The sequence below is a fragment of the Babylonia areolata genome, chromosome 21, assembly GCF_041734735.1.
Source record: "Babylonia areolata isolate BAREFJ2019XMU chromosome 21, ASM4173473v1, whole genome shotgun sequence".
Lineage (NCBI taxonomy): Eukaryota > Metazoa > Mollusca > Gastropoda > Neogastropoda > Buccinidae > Babylonia > Babylonia areolata.
Genome location: NC_134896.1, coordinates 2,832,431 through 2,851,872, shown reverse-complemented (window position 1 = coordinate 2,851,872; position 19,442 = coordinate 2,832,431). Strand labels below are relative to the sequence as shown.

Here is a 19,442-nt window from a genome sequence, read left to right as displayed (position 1 = left end):
ACGAGGTGTTCACTTACAGTCACACACACACACACACACACACACACACACACACACACACACACACACACACCCTTCCTGAAGACTACCAGCTGCCACAAACCCAGCCTGCACACCTGTACATGTACATCAACAAAACACTACTAATCACCATCACCCTATCCCACCGAGCCCATCAATGACCCCAGTGTATTCCCCATCAGAGACCCCACACACCCGCATCGTGTCATTAACAATCACAACACGACTCATCCCCATCCATCATCAATGCCACAATCAATGTTCTAACATCTTCCCCGCCTGACGATGAATACATTAGTGGATCAGCAATCCAATAATGCTCGGCAAGTGTCGGTGATAATCCCCACTGTCTGGCCCCCTGCCAACGACAACAGGTGCTGGAGATGGCATCACTTTGTCCATTCCTCCTTCCGTCAGTACACAGCAGGGTGACACCATCTTGTCATTCACACCACAGTAACACTAACTGGCTTTAGTTAGGTCCCTGGCTCATATCAACAACTTGTCGGCCTTTTCTCTTGTGAAGAGTATGACAAAATGAGGAAGGGCAGAGGGAGGTGGGGAGGAAGGGAGGGGGGGGGAGGAAGGGAGGGGGGGGGGCAGTTAGAAATATCACACACAACAACAGGCAAATCATCACTAAAGCAGTAAACCCATCACAATTCATCACAAAAACAAGAAAAAGTGTGTGGTGTCAGGTGGGATGGGTGAGTGGGATCTTCATAAAAAAAATCTTAAAAATTTTAAAGAAAGGGGGGCAGGGGTGAATATCTGAAATAATAACCATAAAAAAGTAAATCATTTTAAAAAAAAATCATCACATGCAGACACACAAAAGAAAGAAAACTAAAAAAAAGAAAAGAAACAAAAATAGGAAAATTATTTTTTTCTAAATGGGGTGGAGGGGGCAAAAGGGAATATCTTCAACAGATATATACAGAAAAAAAACACAATCATAACTTTTTGTTACAGCAAAACTAAAACATCAGATACCATCATTACAAACGAACAAGGGCATCATCACAGAAAAAAAAGGAGCTACAAATCAAGTGTCTGAACACAAGACAAGACGACTCCAGCTTATTACGTTCAAGGGACAACGTGCGGTACAGTTTTGACTCCATGCATTGGATGCAACTGAATCAATAGATGACAGATGTATTAAGTAATCAAAACGATTAATTGACAATTGATAGCATGACTAACATATGTATATTGCATGTTACAAAACATGAAAGGCACTGAACAGGAAATGATACGGCCTTTGAAGGGGGCACCACAGCAGGGTTCAACATTAGCAGGTGCCTGACTGCCTGGGGCAAGTAGATCATCGTGTCACTGTCAGGCATGTAGTGTCCTTACTGAACTGGTAGGACCGGGCAAGTTATATTTTTCAACACTAGCATGTTATGTTTTCAAAAATGTCTGTCACACACCCGAAACCGATCGTCAGACTCTCTTCATCTAGCAGACGAACATTTGCTGCTGTAACCATCACTCACTGCACACTCTGTACGTGTTCACTGTGGAGAGAGTGAGAGTGAGAAAGAGACAGACAGAAATGCCTGCAAAGAGAGAGGGGCAGACAGACAGAGAGACAGAAAGATTCAGAGTTAGAGAAACTAACTCAGAAATGTTTTATTGTAGAAGGCCTTCTGACCTGTTACAATGCAGACACAGAAAGAGAGTGAGTTAGAGAGACAGAGACAGAGGGGGGGGGGGGAGGGACGAGGAAGAGAGAGAAAAAGAGAGATAACAAAATTTTATTGTGCTGGGAAATGCTGAGCAATTAACATGCTATTTTCCACCCAACCCTGGGGCACAGAAAGGGGTGATGTGTTTCCTTCAACATACTGAAACCAGTGAAAGAGACAGACAGATGATGATGATCATATCATGTGGATTCTTATATAACACCTGTCCTCGGTCAGAGACCAAGCTCTAAGCGCTCTACAAACTGCAGGTCATTTACACAACAGGCTGCCTACCTGGGTAGAGCCGACTGACGGCTGCCATTGGACACTCATCATTTGTTTCCTGTGTCATTCAATCAGATTTCAGGCACGCACACATACACACTCAGACAGACATAACATTTTATGTGTATGACCATTTTGTTTATTTATCCCACCATGTAGGCAGCCATACTCCGTTTTTTTGGGGGGTGCATACTGCGTATGTTCTTGTTTCCATAACCCACCGAATGCTGACATGGATTACAGGATCTTTAATGTGCGTATTTGGAAGGGGGTTCAGGCACTAGCAGGTCTGCACATACGTTGAACTGGGAGATCAGAAAAATCTCCAACCTTTACCCACCAGGTGCCGTTACTGAGATTCAAACCCGGGACCCTCAGATTGAAAGTCCAAAGCTTTAACCACTTGGCTATTGCGCTTGAGAGACAGGAACATTTTTCTTTGCCAACTGAGGGTTATATAACGCCCTCCAGACGGGGGGGGGCGGGGGGTGAGAAAGAACAAGACAATGCCTGTGAACACATCTGTCATGTGATTTTCATGATCATTTGCTAAACTAAACACACACACGCACACACGCACACATGCACACACACGCACACACACAAGCATTTAGCCCGACACTTCATTCTCATCCGCACACACTCGCGCATGGCCGCAACCTATGAGAGAGAGCTCAGAACACGTTTTTTTTGTGTGTGTGTTTTTTTTTTAATCAAGACTTTAGGTACGACCTGTTCTTCCAATCTGTCCTTTACAGACACACACATACACTCGCGCGCGTGTGAAAGAAGCAGAGAGATTGAGCAAAATGACACTGAAAGACGAGAGAGTGGAGGCTGGGCGCGCGGGGGGGGGGGGGGGGGGTCGGGGTGGAAGGGTGGCATGGAGTCCGTGGAGAGGAGATCTGAACAGACCTCTTTGTCCAACACAACTCAACCAGTCCATCCACACAACACAGCGCATGGCAAACTTCATCAACAAAACCATTCAGAAACCAAGCACGGTGACGACACGTGGGTCGACTGATCGACTTCTCAGTTTTAACGTACACTTTGCCAAACGGCTATTCTGTCTTCAACGGTGCTTTCCCAAGACCAGACAGGTGAAGTCGCTGCCGAACAAGCAAAAAGTACACAACTACTTATTAAACAATTCTATCTTTAAAAATAATCATTCTAAAACAAAAAAGGCAGTGGAGGGACGGTACGAAGATGGGACGAAGAGTTTCAAAAACGAGACAACTCCCCATTGTTTCTGTGTTTTTATTTTGGATCGCCATTTCGTTTTCGTTCTTTCTTTTTAAACCCCGTTTGTTTGGTTTCCCTAACCCACCCCACCCCTCTCCCCGATTCAAGAGAAAACAGAACGATTAGAGCTATCTCAACACACACTCTCCGCCCCCCCCCCCCACACACACACACACACACACACACACGCACAGTCAAAGTAATCCCGAAAAACACACACAGCTGTTATCACTGAAACCGATCTCGAAAAAACCCAAATGACGTAATATGAGAACTATTTCCGTACCATAAGTGTCGAATTTCAGGCCAGTAATTTTCGCCCACTAACTCATTGCTGCCATACTACGACTAATCCCAAGGTTTTAAAACAATTCCACAACGTGTGAGCGGGCGCGCGCGCGCGTGCTAGTGTGTATGTGTGCGCGCGCGCTAGTGTGTGTGTGTGTGTGTGTGTGTGTGTGTGTGTGTGTGTGTGTGTTTGTTTGTTTAAACTGAATTATAGGCCTACGCGATTCCTTCGATGAGAAAGGGATAAACCAACAGGTATATTTCCAAATACACACAGTATACGTTATTCCTTCAGTAAGAGAAGAATGCATCAAAGGAACAACAATTGTTGATGATATATCTATGTTCATTCGCAATTCTAGAGGAGACGCCCCGGTATAAATGAAGGAAATGACAGTGCAGGCTACTGGTAACAACTAATCCAATCAATGTTTTACTGGGTTGACGTCGGCCCCCGAACAACACTCCGTGTCGGTCTCGTAATGAATGAGGGGACGTGGAAGACTTCACCGTGTCAAACATGCTGCCCCCTCCCTACCCTGTTCCGGCCCTTCCTCTCAACAATGCTCATCAATGACTGCCCCACCATTGTGGGTGTGTCAGGAGAGAGACAGAGAGAGAGAGAGAGAGTGTGTGTGTGTGTGTGAGTGTGTGTGTGCGCGTGTGTCTGTCTGTCTGTCTGTCTGTGTTCGTTCTTTAGTTTAGCGTTTTTTTCACTATCAGTGATATTAGACGATTAAAAAAATTTTTTTTAAGGTAGGGATGGTAGGAGAAAGGGGGGGGGGGGGGGCAGGGAAGAGGAAAACATAAAAGGTAGAAAACTACCAAAAATGCATAACTAACATGCAATTACATTTAACAGTCACAATTCAATAATGATAATAATCAGAAACCATTAACACCGTTCTGAAGTGCATTAAAGGAATGTAGAAATACGGCATTAAAAGCATTAAAGGACTGTAGAAAGAGAGAGAGATGTCCACATACAATCGACACGCCGACCAGAGCGTGTGTGTGTGTGTGTGTGTGTGTGTGTGTGTGTGTTCTTTTCCTGTTGTTCTTTCAATTTCAACTGATAACTTTACACTAAGTGCTGCAGTCACTATCTGATCGCATTATGACGGATAGTGTTTTGTTCATATAGACTGTGTATCAGCGACTGCATGCTTCAGAACTAGATCTTCGAGACAACCATGATCTGTGCGCGTGTATGTCTGCGCGCGCATGTGCGCGTATGCATGTGTTTCTATGTAGCATTCATGTGCGTAAAGGAGACTTTATCGTGTATGTGAACAGAAGATCCATGATCAGCCACATTATGGGGAAAAGGAACAAATCATATCAAAGCAAAGAGAGAGATGGGTGTCGAGAAACAGCAGTACAAACGTATACATGTTATACAGCCATGCGTGTGTGCGTACGCGCGCGCGCGCGCGTGTGTGTGTGTGTGTGCGCGCGCGCGCGCGTGTTGAGAGATATCTCCAACCGAGATCTGCAACGCCTGTAAGGTCAATCAAAGGTGGTCAAATACAAACTCCCCACAGCACAGTACAGTCACGTTAAAAACTGTTGTTCGTCCACTGCTATTCAACGATCCGGGATCTATGGGCAGTCGACACACCGATCTATTCAGTCGACACACCGACCAGTGTGTGTGTGTGTCCGCTCTCTCGTTGACAGACAATGAACGGCGACGACAGCCCTGTAGGGTTCGGCAGTCCAGCCAATCAAAACGCAGCACGGCCCGACGTCACGACAGGTATCCCCAAAAATATGCGTAGGCAGCGCGAGCTTGACACCGTGAGTCAGCCAGGTGAAAATACCTTGCCCAAGACACCCAAGGGACATTTCCCTGTTGTTCGCTAAACTTGACACACGCCTGATTTCCACTCTCAAAGTTTCCATTCCGGTAGCCAAGCTCCAGAAAAGACAGCAACTGAAAACTTTTTCTCTTTACACCCGAGGCACCAGGTGTGTTGCACAAAAGTGGGCCCCCAAGTCGGGAACGTTTTCTTCGCCAAGTCCAGACGACATTCTGGAGACAAGTTAACTGGGTCACCCAGGTATGCAGATTTGACATTCATTGAATTCTCTCTGCCTGTCTTCTAAGCTCTCTGAGAACTGAACCAGTCTGTCCCACACACTGTCATAAAGCGAGGGCCTCAGAAACGGGGCAGGATTGCACGATCATTTTGTCCAACTCCATCTGGGAAAGTTAGCAGCGGGTAAGCGGAAATAGCAACACATCAACAGATCCATTCCTGTTTCTGGGTTGGGCACTAAGCTTAACACCCCGTGTGGACCAGCCAATATGATGGCCGACACTAATTGAAAACAACTAAATCAATTATGGTTCAGCCAGAGGGTTTTCATTTTCGATATTTGGTGGTTGCAACTTATTCTTTTCAGTTTGAAGTGTGTTTGAAATCAGGCCATGAACAACAGATCACTGGCCCAGTTTTCCAACTAATATTCAAGTTACTTCCTGTACGTCTAAACCTAATTGTAAGAATGAGTGGTCTTTTACTGAGTATATGAAACATCACAAACAAGTTGTAAAATGTTTATGAATATGGCAGACTGTTGATGTTACTTTTCATTTCAGGCAAGTTGATCTTAGCTTTCACCTGAAGTGAAATACAGAATGGCCATAATGTGGGCTGCTGGTCTCTCCCTGTGTGTGTGTGTGAGGTGGGGGGGGGGTGGGAGAGTTGTCCATGTCAGTCTGAATTAATGCTGTAATTCAAAGTTTTGAACGAGACTGTGTGTGTGCGTGCGTGTGTGAATTTAGTAGTCTCTAAACAAATGTCTGGGAATGTCCCCTTGCATCATTTTCCTTTCCTTTGTGTCTGTCTTTTGCTTCATTTCCTGGTTTGATATTCATGTGTGTGTGTGTGTATGTATGCGCGCGTGCTTGTGGGTGAGGAACTGTTTTGCTTCATCTACACTTCACATTTATCATAGCAGTGGAGGGTTTAAAATCTACAAATAAGAGTATATTAAAGAAAAGGGTAAGAAAGGAGGGGAAAAAAAGAAGAGATAAAAACAGTTGAACCCACTCCAACCCATGGCTAGCTGAATTGCTCTCTGTTTTATGTGAACTTGGGTAACAGATTTATCATCATAACTGAATTGTAAAACACATACAACAGTACAAATTCACATTTACTGTTGACCAAAAATCATACCAAGTTTATTCCAAAAGTTGTCAGTGTCTGTGTCTGTGTTTGTCAGTGTGTGTATGTGTGTGTGTCTGTGAGTATGTGCCTGCACAGATGTGATGAGAATGTAGTAGGTATAAGGTTGTTTTAACTTCAACTACTCACACCTTTTTTAAAGCCCATATATATATACATAATTTATGTATATATGTATCATATTCTCTGTGTGTGTGCGTGTGTAAATTATGATATGTTGAAAATGTAGCAGTTTACCTGCACTTTCTTAATATTCACCACCATGTTGTTTCCAAACTGTTCAGAAGGCAGCAAGACCACTTTTACCCTGTCAATTTTTCACACCTTCATGCATGTTACTATGTACCACAACATCCACCAACCAAAACTGAATTTATTAAGACAGTCCAGGACAGAGTATTGACAATCCTCCCGATTTCTCACCTCTTCACCATGCTTAGAAATATGTGTGTGTGTGTGTGTGAGAGCCATGCCAATGGTGTGAAGATGGCTACAGGTGGTGACTGACTGCTGTGGGCTTCCTACACTGTCACACCATCCATGTGTGCTCTGCTCAGTATCACAGCAGACGCCAACACACCTTGTTGGGAAAGAAATGAATGGAGCGGGGGGGGGGACACTTGAGCACACAGAACCTCTTAAATCTGAGAAATGATTATCTTTCTCTCATTTCACTTTTTCAGCTGACATATCACTCTCCTGTTGAAATAACTAAAATTTCCCAATCTCACTCTGTGGTATGAAAACATGCCCAGCAAAAACATAGCTGATGAACACTCACATCATAAAGTCTAATCAGGATAGAACCTTTAACAACACACACACACACACACAGAGTCACCAAAGTTTATACAAGACGTGTGGCCAGCTAACATGTTAATGCAGCTGGTTGAAATGATTTTTTTTTTTTTTTTCATGGAAACATGCCTTTTTCTCTTCCACTGAACAGACACGCTGTACAGAACACGATCCATCTCACTATATCTGTTCTGTTGCAGACAGCAGGCAGCGTGACACTTGGAAAGAAAGAAGGGCAGCATGTTGGAGAGACAGAGGGGCAGCATGCTGCAGTCCCTGACCCTGGTTGTCATCCTGATGGTGTGCGGGACGTGGGGCGAACCCTACCAGTGTGCACAGCTCACGCCCCTCGTTCCCACATGTAGCTGTGAGGCCAGAGTCTTCAAAGGTGACATCATCAACAACCAGGTGGTCATCAACTGCCGCAATCTAAATCTCTCCTCCATTCCGGACATCAAGGGCACATCTGACCATGTTATCTACGAAATGACACTGGCACAGAACAACATCCAGTCAATTCCAGCAGCAGCTTTTAACGGTCTGAAAATCCAGCGAATTGATTTACGCAAAAACCGCTTGCTCACCTTTTCTAACGACTCTTTTCAAGGTCTGGAAGATGACTTGAAAGAGCTTTATTTGGGAGCTGAAAGTGGCGCCAATATCCGTCCCCCTACAGCCAGTCTGCAAGACCTGCGTGCTCTCAACACTCTGCACCTGGAGCACTTCACCTTCACAGAAAATGCACTGGAGCCTGGGGTCCTCAACATCCTGACCAGGCTGACCGCACTGACTCTGAAGAACAACAAACTGGAGATCCTTGAACCGCTGTCCTTCCCTTCCTCTCTGATCTCTCTCACCCTGGACCACCAGCTTTTCGCGTCTTTCCCAGTTGACTCACTGCGCACTCTGAATAACCTGGAGAGTCTGACCATCACGAACACAGACATCTCCTATCTCTTCAACAAAGCTGTGGAAAAAAACCCAAGGCTGATATACCTGGACCTGAGCAATAACCGGATCAACAGTCTGGAGCCTGACTGTTTTACAGGCATCTACACTTCCCTGAAGACACTGTCACTGAGTAACAACCCCCTGACCAATGTCACAGCCCTGGAACAGGTGCGACACCTGTCAGCGCTGACCACCCTGCACCTGACCAACACCTTCCTGTCCTCACTGCCGCAGAAAGCCCTCTTCTTGCAGGACAAGGATGCACTGACCACCCTGCACCTGGACAGGAACTCCCTGACCACCCTGGAGCCCAACGTCTTCAGCACCCTGGGCAGCCTGCAAGAGCTCAACCTGGGTTGGAACCTCCTGTCCAGCTGGGGCGATGAGGCTTTCGCCGGGCTGACCTCCCTCACACACCTGGACCTCAGCCACCAGACGGGGACACCAGGTGTCACACTGCCCGCCTCCCTCACACGCCTGTCTTCCCTGCAGACCCTGCGCCTGTCCAAAACCATCGTCAACACCAACACTGTGTGGGGTCAGCTCAGCCCCCTGGCGTCCCTGCAGGTCTTACAGCTGGACGGCACGGGACTGACCGCCCTGCCGGACCTGGCCTTCGCCAACCTGACCCAGCTGCAGGAGGTCAACCTGGACAACAACAACCTGCAGGTGCTCACCCAGCAGATGATAGCCGGGCCGCGCGGCCTCCAACAGTTGACGCTCAACAAGAACAAGATCACAGAAGTCAGTCACTGTGTCTTCCACGGATTCACTCTTTCACCACCCCTCTACCTAGAACTGATCGACAACCCTCTCAACTGCGACTGCCAGCTCAGGTGGTTGTTGGAGAAGCGAGACGCTGGCAGTGTTAATTTGTCAGGAGCTGAGACCTGTCGCTCACCTGCCGACAAGAATGGAACCTACCTGGTGGGGCTGCAGCCAGCAGAACTGATCTGCGTTCCTGAGCTGCCTCTACAGCCCTGTCTGGAGCTGTACACCACCACCACCACATCCCCCACCACCCCCAGTCTTGGTGTCACCATCACCTTCACTTTCACCAACGTCTCCATCACAGCCATCACTATCAAGTGGGAGGCATCAGACCTGACCACCGTCTCCCACTTTAAAGTCTTGCTGACCAATCTGGAGACAACACAGGTCAATCTGTCCGACAACATTGATGCTGCTGACACATCTTACCAAGCCACAGGACTTGTATCAAACTCTGCCTACAGCCTATGTGTTTTTGCCTTTGATTCTGTCAACAATGAAGTGGCAAGAGCTTGTCAGCAGACAAAAACTCTTTCCGATGGTTCAGCTGATAAGCAGGACAATGAAAAGTCATCAACAGATACAGGCCTCATCGTTGGCATCGTGGTCGGGGTTGTCATCCTGCTGGCCATCATTGCCATCATCATGTACCTGGTGGTGGTCAGGAAGAGATGCAGCAGGGATATGGCCGCACAGCCCCAGCCCCACGTCTTCACCCCCAGCGAGCTGCCCACCATGACCTCCAGCAGCCGTCAGTTCACCAAGCCCCAGGAGAGGCCGCCCCCCAAAGTGGGGCGTGCCCTGGACGAGATCAAAGTGACTGTCATCAGCGACGGGCAGACAGTCCCCGGCAGTCCCCGCCACTCTGTAGGCAGCTACCAGTTCCTGGACGACAGACACCCCAACCCCAACCCAAACATGGCCCCCACAGGCCCCGCTGACTACACCAACGGTGTGGACTCTCGTCCACTGCCCACCGCCCCTAACCACTCTGTCACAGGCTACTACAACAGGGGACACTGACCACAGATTGAGTGATGGCTGTCAAACAGCTACAGCTAAATTCGCCAGTGATTGATTCATTGATGGCTGTCATACAGTTACAGCTAACTTCACCAGTGATTGATTGATGGCTGTCACACAGCTACAGCTAAATTCACTAGTGACCGATTGATGACTGTCAGCCTGAGAAGAAATATTTGACAATGTGAGCATGGATCAGAATATCTGTAAGTCTCCATGCTGAACAGTTTCCCCTTGTTGAAGCCATGGTACTGTCAACATTTCCCCTTGTTGTTGAAGCCATGGTACTGTTAACATTTCCCCATGTTGCTGAAGCCATGATAATGTCAACATTTCCCCTTGTTGCTGAAGCCATGATAATGTCAACATTTCCCCTTGTTGCTGAAGCCATGATAATGTCAACATTTCCCCTTGTTGAAGTCATGGTACTGTTAACATTTCCCCTTGTTGAAGTCATGGTAATATCAACATTTCCCCTTGCTGAAGCCATGATAATGTCAACATTTCTTCACACAGGACCTGTCTGGGGATGGACAACTCTGAATCAATGACAGTCACTGAAACATGACTGGCCTGTAATGTCTGCTGTCCACAAAACTGTTCCATTATACTGTAATGACTAGTTTTCTTTATCCTTCACAATGGTGCCTTTCTCATGAAGACAACAACTGCATTTAGCACATGTGGGTTAAGTGGTGTTAACACTTATGGTCCATGAACTGGTTAAGGTGGTGTTAACGCTTATGGTCCATGAACTGGTTAAGTGGTGTTAACGCTTATGGTCCATAAACTGGTTCAGTGGTGTTAACGCTTATGGTCCATGAACTGGTTAAGGTGGTGTTAACGCTTATGGTCCATGAACTGGTTAAGTGGTGTTAACGCTCATGGTCCATGAACTGGTTAAGTGGTGTTAACGCTCATGGTCCATGAACTGGTTAAGTGGTGTTAACGCTCATGATCCATGAACTGAAATGTGGAGTGAAAACTTGTTCCACCAGATCCCATTGTTGACACAGTGACAGGGATATGGTGGTGACACTCCATAGCTGCTGACAACACTAACAGTGGCAGTCACTGTCTCTCAATGCCATGTCCATTTTTGTCAGAATCAGTCCACTGACTGTTGTGTTTAGAGAATGAACAACAACATCGGCTGCCTTAACCCAGTGCTTTCCAACCAGCCCAAGAAAAGAACTGTCAGGCTACTGCTTGCTCCATGTCAGTCGTTGCGTCAGGCCACATAGTGACACAGTACTTGTGACATTGTGACAGCTTCGGAACAAGATCACTTATCACCTTATGCAGAACCAGTGGCTGGTACACAGAAACATGTGTATCACTTTTGTATATATTTACTGCTAATAAAATATATAGTGTAAACATAATGGTATTCTGTTACTTCTGTGTTAGAAATGTTAAAATATATATATTTATTATTTTGTGCTAGACTGCTACTCCAGGTAAAGTATGTGTAGACCAAACCAGTTTTATACTACATAGACTGGTTAGAGAGAGAGAGAGAGAGATGTATGTGTATGTATGTGCAAACTTGTACTAGCACTTGTGCAAATGTTTACTTAAGTGACAGAGTGATCTACATACTGTGTGTGTAAAAATGTGGGCCTGTAAATTGTGTGTAAATTGTACACATGCATGTGTATTCACTTAAATGACAGTGATAACCAGATCTGTTATAAAACTTGCCTGCAATGTCCAGTAAAACTTGTATGTATCATATCACAGAAAATAAAAATGATGTAAATTTATAGTCCTTTAATTAAAACAGATAAATATTGATGGTTCTCTCAGCGTTCTACAGCTGTTGATTCATCATGCCAGAGTACTACTGCTTGTTATTACTTACTTTCTGCTTGTTATACTTACATTCCAGACTGTGGTACACAAGATAAAATACTCTTTCACAATGAATATTTCATGTAAAGTTGTGATGAGGAAATAATTTTATGATTTTATCTCACATTTTTAAACATTCCATGTGTTTGATTTAGTAATTTATACATGTATGCTTTGTTATTAAACATCAAGTGTTTGTTCTGCTGTGTGATATGACATTTTGTACACAAGATCTGGTAAATATGCGAGTACAGTGTCCTGAAAGGGAAGAGCTTAGAAGCCTTTTCAACCCTGGTGTTACTCAAATTTACAACTGCACGCAATGCACTGTCACCTTTTTAACATTTTTGCATGAGCAGCTGATAGAAGAGCAACAAAACAAACTGCCGATGTCCAACTCCGCACGACAGAGCCCACCCCCACCCCCTAAAAAACAAAATGTATTTAAAGAGGTTGCATGTCCAATACACCCAAAGACAAATGCACACCCAGGTCACATGCACACACAGAACAAAAACGTCAGGCTATTCTTTGTACTTTTATAGACCCCTTTTTATGTACTCACAGATAAAAAGAGAGATGACAAACCAGCTCGGCTGATCTTATCACCAAACCTCAACAGGTACTTGACAAAATGCACAGCATGAATTGGGATTTTAATGATGTACACCTGAGGGCCAATAGATTGTGATAGGGAGTGTATTCTTGCATTGTGTCTGTGTGAACTTAGGCATGCCTTAAAAAGTTTAATGTGGCATGCTAGGATTTTTGTTTGTTTTTGCAATTATACCTGATTATTCACTGATGCAGAAAAGCAAAATATGCAGCTGGTCTTTTCTCTTTTTATAATGAATAATACAATACATTTTATAAAATGAATCCAGAAACAATCACTGCACACATATAATACTGAAATGTTACCTCATGTGCTCTCTGTCTCTATCATACATGCACACATGCACACACACTCACACACATACACACACAATGAAGTATAGACAAACACATCTTCCTTTCCCCAACCCTGCCATTGTTGTTCACCTTTACAGTTTGATATTACCATACTGTCACCACATGTCCACCACACCACACTGACACATGTCATGTCCACCACACTGACACATGTCGTGTCCACCACTCACACATGTCATGTCCACCACACTGACACATGTCATGTCCACCACACTGACACATGTCCACCACACCACACCACACTGACACATGTCATGTCCACCACACTGACACATGTCATGTCCACCACACTGACATATGTCCACCACACCACACCGACACATGTCATGTCCACACCACACTGACACATGTCATGTCCACCACACCACACTGACACATGTCATGTCCACCACACTGACACATGTCGTGTCCACCACTCACACATGTCATGTCCACCACACTGACACATGTCCACCACACCACACTGACACATGTCATGTCCACCACACCACACTGACAGGTCATGTCCACCACACTGACACATGTCCACCACACCACACTGACACATGTCATGTCCACCACACCACACTGACAGGTCATGTCCACCACACCACACTGACACATGTCATGTCCACCACACTGACACATGTCCACCACACCACACTGACACATGTCATGTCCACCACACCACACTGACAGGTCATGTCCACCACACTGACACAATGACACAGGTCAACAGCAATTTACCACAGGTGTCTAACAGCCTTCAACAAAATATGTGGCATGCTGAACAACTGACTTAACTGAGAAAGGTTCAAAACTGAATGGTCTAATAGTGTGTTCATTCATATACATAACTCCAGTTCCTTAATCCATAACTTTTATGTAATTCTCCAAAAGAAACAAAAACTAGAGGGGTAAGGGTGGTGTACTGCTGTACAAGGAATACACAACTTTCGACAGAAATCAAATGTTGCCAGTATCCTACCTCAAGGAAAGTGAGAACCCCCACCCCCACTGAATGAAATGGGGTTTTTTTCTGGACTAAAGAGAATAGTGTACAGTCACATATCTGTACAGTTACAATATGAATTCTTCCTGATGATTATCACAGAATTAAAGTAAAATGTTCATTCTGCTTGTGTAGACTTAACATGTGATGTTGTGCTACGCTTTTTTTTTTTTTTTTTTTTTTTTTTGATCACACAGATTTTCTTAGATTTTTTTAGCATAGAAAATGGAAGCACTACCATTCAACATCACTTCTGCCATAAGAAACAACTGACAACTGTTATGTAACACACTTGTATATGTTGCATTCAAATATCAAAACTCACACTCATTTCCCCCACCAACACAACACTTCAGTATTCATATCTATGTTTGAGAGTGGAAAACAGCTGACAATGCACCACATGCATGTGATGTTAACTCTGAAGGAAATCTGCACTGAGGAAGGTTTGCAATCAATAAATGTGTGGAGCTGTCTTCCAATGCTGAATATATGAATATGATATTTTTATACCAAATGTTATCCATGCAAAACATTTTTTAAGTCATATAAATCATTACTTTTTGCTGCATTTTACACAGAGATTCAGTTTGTGTCTGTGTAAGTGGAAATATAATAAATACAGTATAAAGCTCTGAAAAATGTCTTGTTTGTCATGTGAGAACGACAGAGTGTCGTGTGTGTGTGGTGTGTGTGTGTGTGTGTGTGTGTGTGTTTGCAGAAGTGTACTGCACTAAAGTAACTTGGGAGTGGCAGTACTTTTGCAGTTTACTGCTAGACTTGAAGTTAAACTTTTCATTCTTTACATGGTTTGCATTTATTTCACTAAATAACAAGTACAACCCTGTTTCTTGTCATTTCCATAAAAAGTGAGCCAAAGTAGCATGACTAAAAGGACATCACACATTCTGATTATGTTAACCTCTCTCTCTCTCTCTCTCTCTCTCTCTCTCTCTCCTATTTCTGTTGGTTTTGTTGCCCTGTCTTAGAGATCCTATGAAGGCCATTACTGTCACTGATTCCCCTCATCCCAAATCCCCTAACACCACTGTCACTGATTCCCCTCATCCCAAATCCCCTAACACCACTGTCACTGATTCCCCTCATCCCAAATCCCCTAACACCACTGTCACTGATTCCCCTCATCCCAAACCCCATAAAAACCACTGTCACTGATTCCCCTCATCCCAAACCCCATAAAAACCACTGTCACTGATTCCCCTCATCCCAAATCCCTTAACACCACTGTCACTGATTCCCCTCATCCCAAACCCCATAAAAACCACTGTCACTGATTCCCCTCATCCCAAACCCCATAAAAACCACTGGCATTGATTCCCCTCATCCCAAACCCCATAAAAACCACTGGCATTGATTCCCCTAATCCCAAATCCCCTGACACCAGTGTCACTGATTCCCCTCATCCCAAATCCCTTAACACCACTGTCACTGATTCCCCTCATCCCAAATCCCCTGACACCATTGTCACTGATTCCCCTCATCCCAAATCCCTTGACACCACTGTCACTGATTCCCCTCATCCCAAATCCCCTAAAACCACTGTCATTGATTCTCCTCATCCCAAATCCCTTAAAACCATTGTCATTGATTCCCCTCATCCCAAATCCCTTAACACCACTGTCACTGATTCCCCTCATCCCAAATCCCCTAAAACCACTGTCACTGATTCCCTTCATCCCAAATCCCCTAACACCATTGTCACTGATTCCCCTCATCCCAAATCCCTAACACCACTGTCATTGATTCCCCTCATCACAAATCCCCAAACACCACTGTCACTGACTCCCTTCATCCCAAATCCCTTAACACCACTGTCATTATTGATTCCCCTCATCCCAAATCCCCTAACACCACTGTCATTATTGATTCCCCTCATCCTAAATCCCCTAACACCACTGTCACTGATTCCCCTCATCCCAAATCCCTTAACACCACTGTCACTGATTCCCCTCATCCCAAACCCCATAAAAACCACTGTCACTGATTCCCCTCATCCCAAACCCCATAAAAACCACTGTCACTGATTCCCCTCATCCCAAATCCCCTAACACCACTGTCACTGATTCCCCTCATCCCAAATCCCTTAACACCACTGTCACTGATTCCCCTCATCCCAAACCCCATAAAAACCACTGTCACTGATTCCCCTCATCCCAAACCCCATAAAAACCACTGTCACTGATTCCCCTCATCCCAAATCCCCTAACACCACTGTCACTGATTCCCCTCATCCCAAATCCCTTAACACCACTGTCACTGATTCCCCTCATCCCAAACCCCATAAAAACCACTGTCACTGATTCCCCTCATCCCAAACCCCATAAAAACCACTGTCACTGATTCCCCTCATCCCAAATCCCCTAACACCACTGTCACTGATTCCCCTCATCCCAAATCCCCTAACACCACTGTCACTGATTCCCCTCATCCCAAATCCCTTAACACCACTGTCACTGATTCCCCTCATCCCAAATCCCTTAACACCACTGTCACTGATTCCCCTCATCCCAAATCCCCTAACACCACTGTCATTATTGATTCCCCTCATCCCAAATCCCCTAACACCACTGTCACTGATTCCCCTCATCCCAAATCCCCTAACACCACTGTCATTATTGATTCCCCTCATCCCAAATCCCCAAACACCACTGTCATTATTGATTCCCCTCATCCCAAATCCCCTAACACCACTGTCACTGATTCCCCTCATCCCAAATCCCCTAACACCACTGTCACTGATTCCCCTCATCCCAAATCCCTAACACCACTGTCATTGATTCCCCTCATCACAAATCCCCAAACACCACTGTCACTGATTCCCCTCATCCCAAATCCCCTAACACCACTGTCATTGATTCCCCTCATCCCAAATCCCCTAACACCACTGTCACTGATTCCCCTCATCCCAAATCCCCTAACACCACTGTCACTGATTCCCCTCATCCCAAATCCCCTAACACCACTGTCACTGATTCCCTTCATCCCAAATCCCCTAACACCACTGTCACTGATTCCCCTCATCCCAAATCCCCTAACACCACTGTCATTGATTCTCCTCATCCCAAATCCCTTTACACCACTGTCACTGATTCCCTTCATCCCAAATCCCCTAACACCACTGTCACTGATTCCCTTCATCCCAAATCCCCTAACACCACTGTCACTGATTCCCCTCATCCCAAATCCCCTAACACCACTGTCACTGATTCCCTTCATCCCAAATCCCCTAACACCACTGTCACTGATTCCCCTCATCCCAAATCCCCTAACACCACTGTCATTGATTCTCCTCATCCCAAATCCCTTAACACCACTGTCACTGATTCCCCTCATCCCAAATCCCCTAACACCACTGTCACTGATTCCCTTCATCCCAAATCCCCTAACACCATTGTCACTAATTCCCCTCTGTCAAGACTGTCAACACTTTGACATGAGTGTCAACACCTTGACATGGCTGGTACACATGAAGTGTAACATTAAACGGAAACAGGTAATCACCATGAACACAGAGACAGCTGTTCTTTCTATGAGGGCAAGGATGATGATGCTATTGGGATGTCGGGATCCATGGGGTACACCTTTAGACAGGTGATGGGGATCCATGGTACACCTTTCAGACAGGGATCCATGGTACACCTTTTAGACAGGTGACAGGGATCCATGGTACACCTTTCAGACAGGTGACAGGGATCCATGGTACACCTTTCAGACATGGATCCATGGTACACTTTTCAGACAGGTTACAGGGACCCATGGTACACCTTTCAGATATGACAGGGATCCATGTTACACCTTTCAGACAGGGATCCATGGTACACCTTTGAGACAGGTGACAGGGACCCATGGTACACCTTTGAGACATCACGGGTATCCATGGTACACCTTTCAGACAGGTGACAGGGATCCATGGCACACCTTTCAGACAGGTGACAGGGATCCATGGTACACCTTTCAGACAGGTGACAGGGATCCATGGTACACCTTTCAGACAGGGAGCCATGGTACACCTTTCAGACAGGGATCCATGGTACATCATTCAGACAGGTGACAGGGATCCATGGTACATCTTTCAGACAGGTGACAGGGATCCATGGTACACCTTTCAGACAGGGATCCATTCTACACCATTCAGACAGGTGACAGGGACCCATGGTACACCTTTGAGACAGGGACCCATGATACACCTTTGAGACATGACAGGTATCCATGGTACACCTTTCAAACAGGTGACAGGGATCCATGGCACACCTTTAGACAGGTGACAGGGATCCATGGTACACCTTTCAGACAGGGATCCATGGTACACCTTTCAGACAGGTGACAGGGATCCATGGTACACCTTTCAGACAGGTGACAGGGATCCATGGTACACCTTTCAGACAGGGATCCATGGTACACCTTTCAGACAGGTATCCATGGTACACCTTTCAGACAGGCGACAGGGATCCATGGTACACCTTTCAGACAGGCGACAGATCCATGGTACACCTTTCAGACAGGGATTCATGGTACACCTTTCAGACAGGCGACAGGGATCCATGGTACACCTTTCAGACAGGTGACAGGGATCCATGGTACACCTTTCAGACAGGTGACGGGGACCCATGGTACACCTTTCAGACAGGTGACAGATCCATGGTACACCTTTCAGACAGGGATCCATGGTACACCTTTCAGACAGGGATTCATGGTACACCTTTCAGACAGGTGACAGGGATCCATGGTACACCTTTCAGACAGGGATTCATGGTACACCTTTCAGACAGGTGACAGTGGCGTGCCTCACCCTTATTCATCACACCTGACAGCTACACACACATGCAGTGCTGGAAGGAAATCTGAGCAACACACACACACTCTTTCTCCCATCTCTCTCAATCCTTCACTCACTCACTCACTCTCTCCCCTCTCTCTCACTCCTTCACTCACTCACCCTCTCTTCCATCTCTTTTTCTCATTCTCTCAACTCGCCCCTCTCTCTCTCACTCTCTCTCCAATCTCTCACTCCTTCACTCACTCACTCTCTCTCTCCCCTCTCTCTCACTCCTTCACTCACTCACTCTCTCCCCCATCTCTCTCACCCATTCACAACTCTCTCTCTCCCATCTCTTTCACTCATTCACAACTCTCTCTCTCTCCTATCTCTCTCACTCATTCACTCACTCACTCTTTCTCTCCCCTCTCTCTCACTCATTCACAACTCTCTGTCTCCTATCTCTCTCACTCCTTCACTCACTCACTCTCTCCCCCATCTCTCTCACCCATTCACAACTCTCTCTCTCCCATCTCTTTCACTCATTCACAACTCTCTCTCTCTCCTATCTC

At 45.7% G+C, this 19,442-nt stretch overlaps 2 protein-coding genes across 6 annotated transcripts in view; one reads left to right on the top strand and one right to left on the bottom strand.

Annotated features, from left to right (window-relative positions):
• LOC143296737 (autophagy-related protein 2 homolog A-like) overlaps window positions 1–19,442 on the bottom strand; it is a 125,380-nt gene that overhangs the window by 73,149 nt on the left and 32,789 nt on the right. The window lies entirely within an intron of this gene.
• On the top strand, window positions 5,327–13,606 carry LOC143295670 (uncharacterized). The gene is made up of 2 exons (XM_076607285.1): window positions 5,327–5,599; window positions 7,732–13,606. Exon 2 carries the CDS (start codon window positions 7,772–7,774, stop codon window positions 10,274–10,276), a length of 2,505 nt encoding a protein of 834 aa, XP_076463400.1. The 5' UTR covers window positions 5,327–5,599; window positions 7,732–7,771; the 3' UTR covers window positions 10,277–13,606.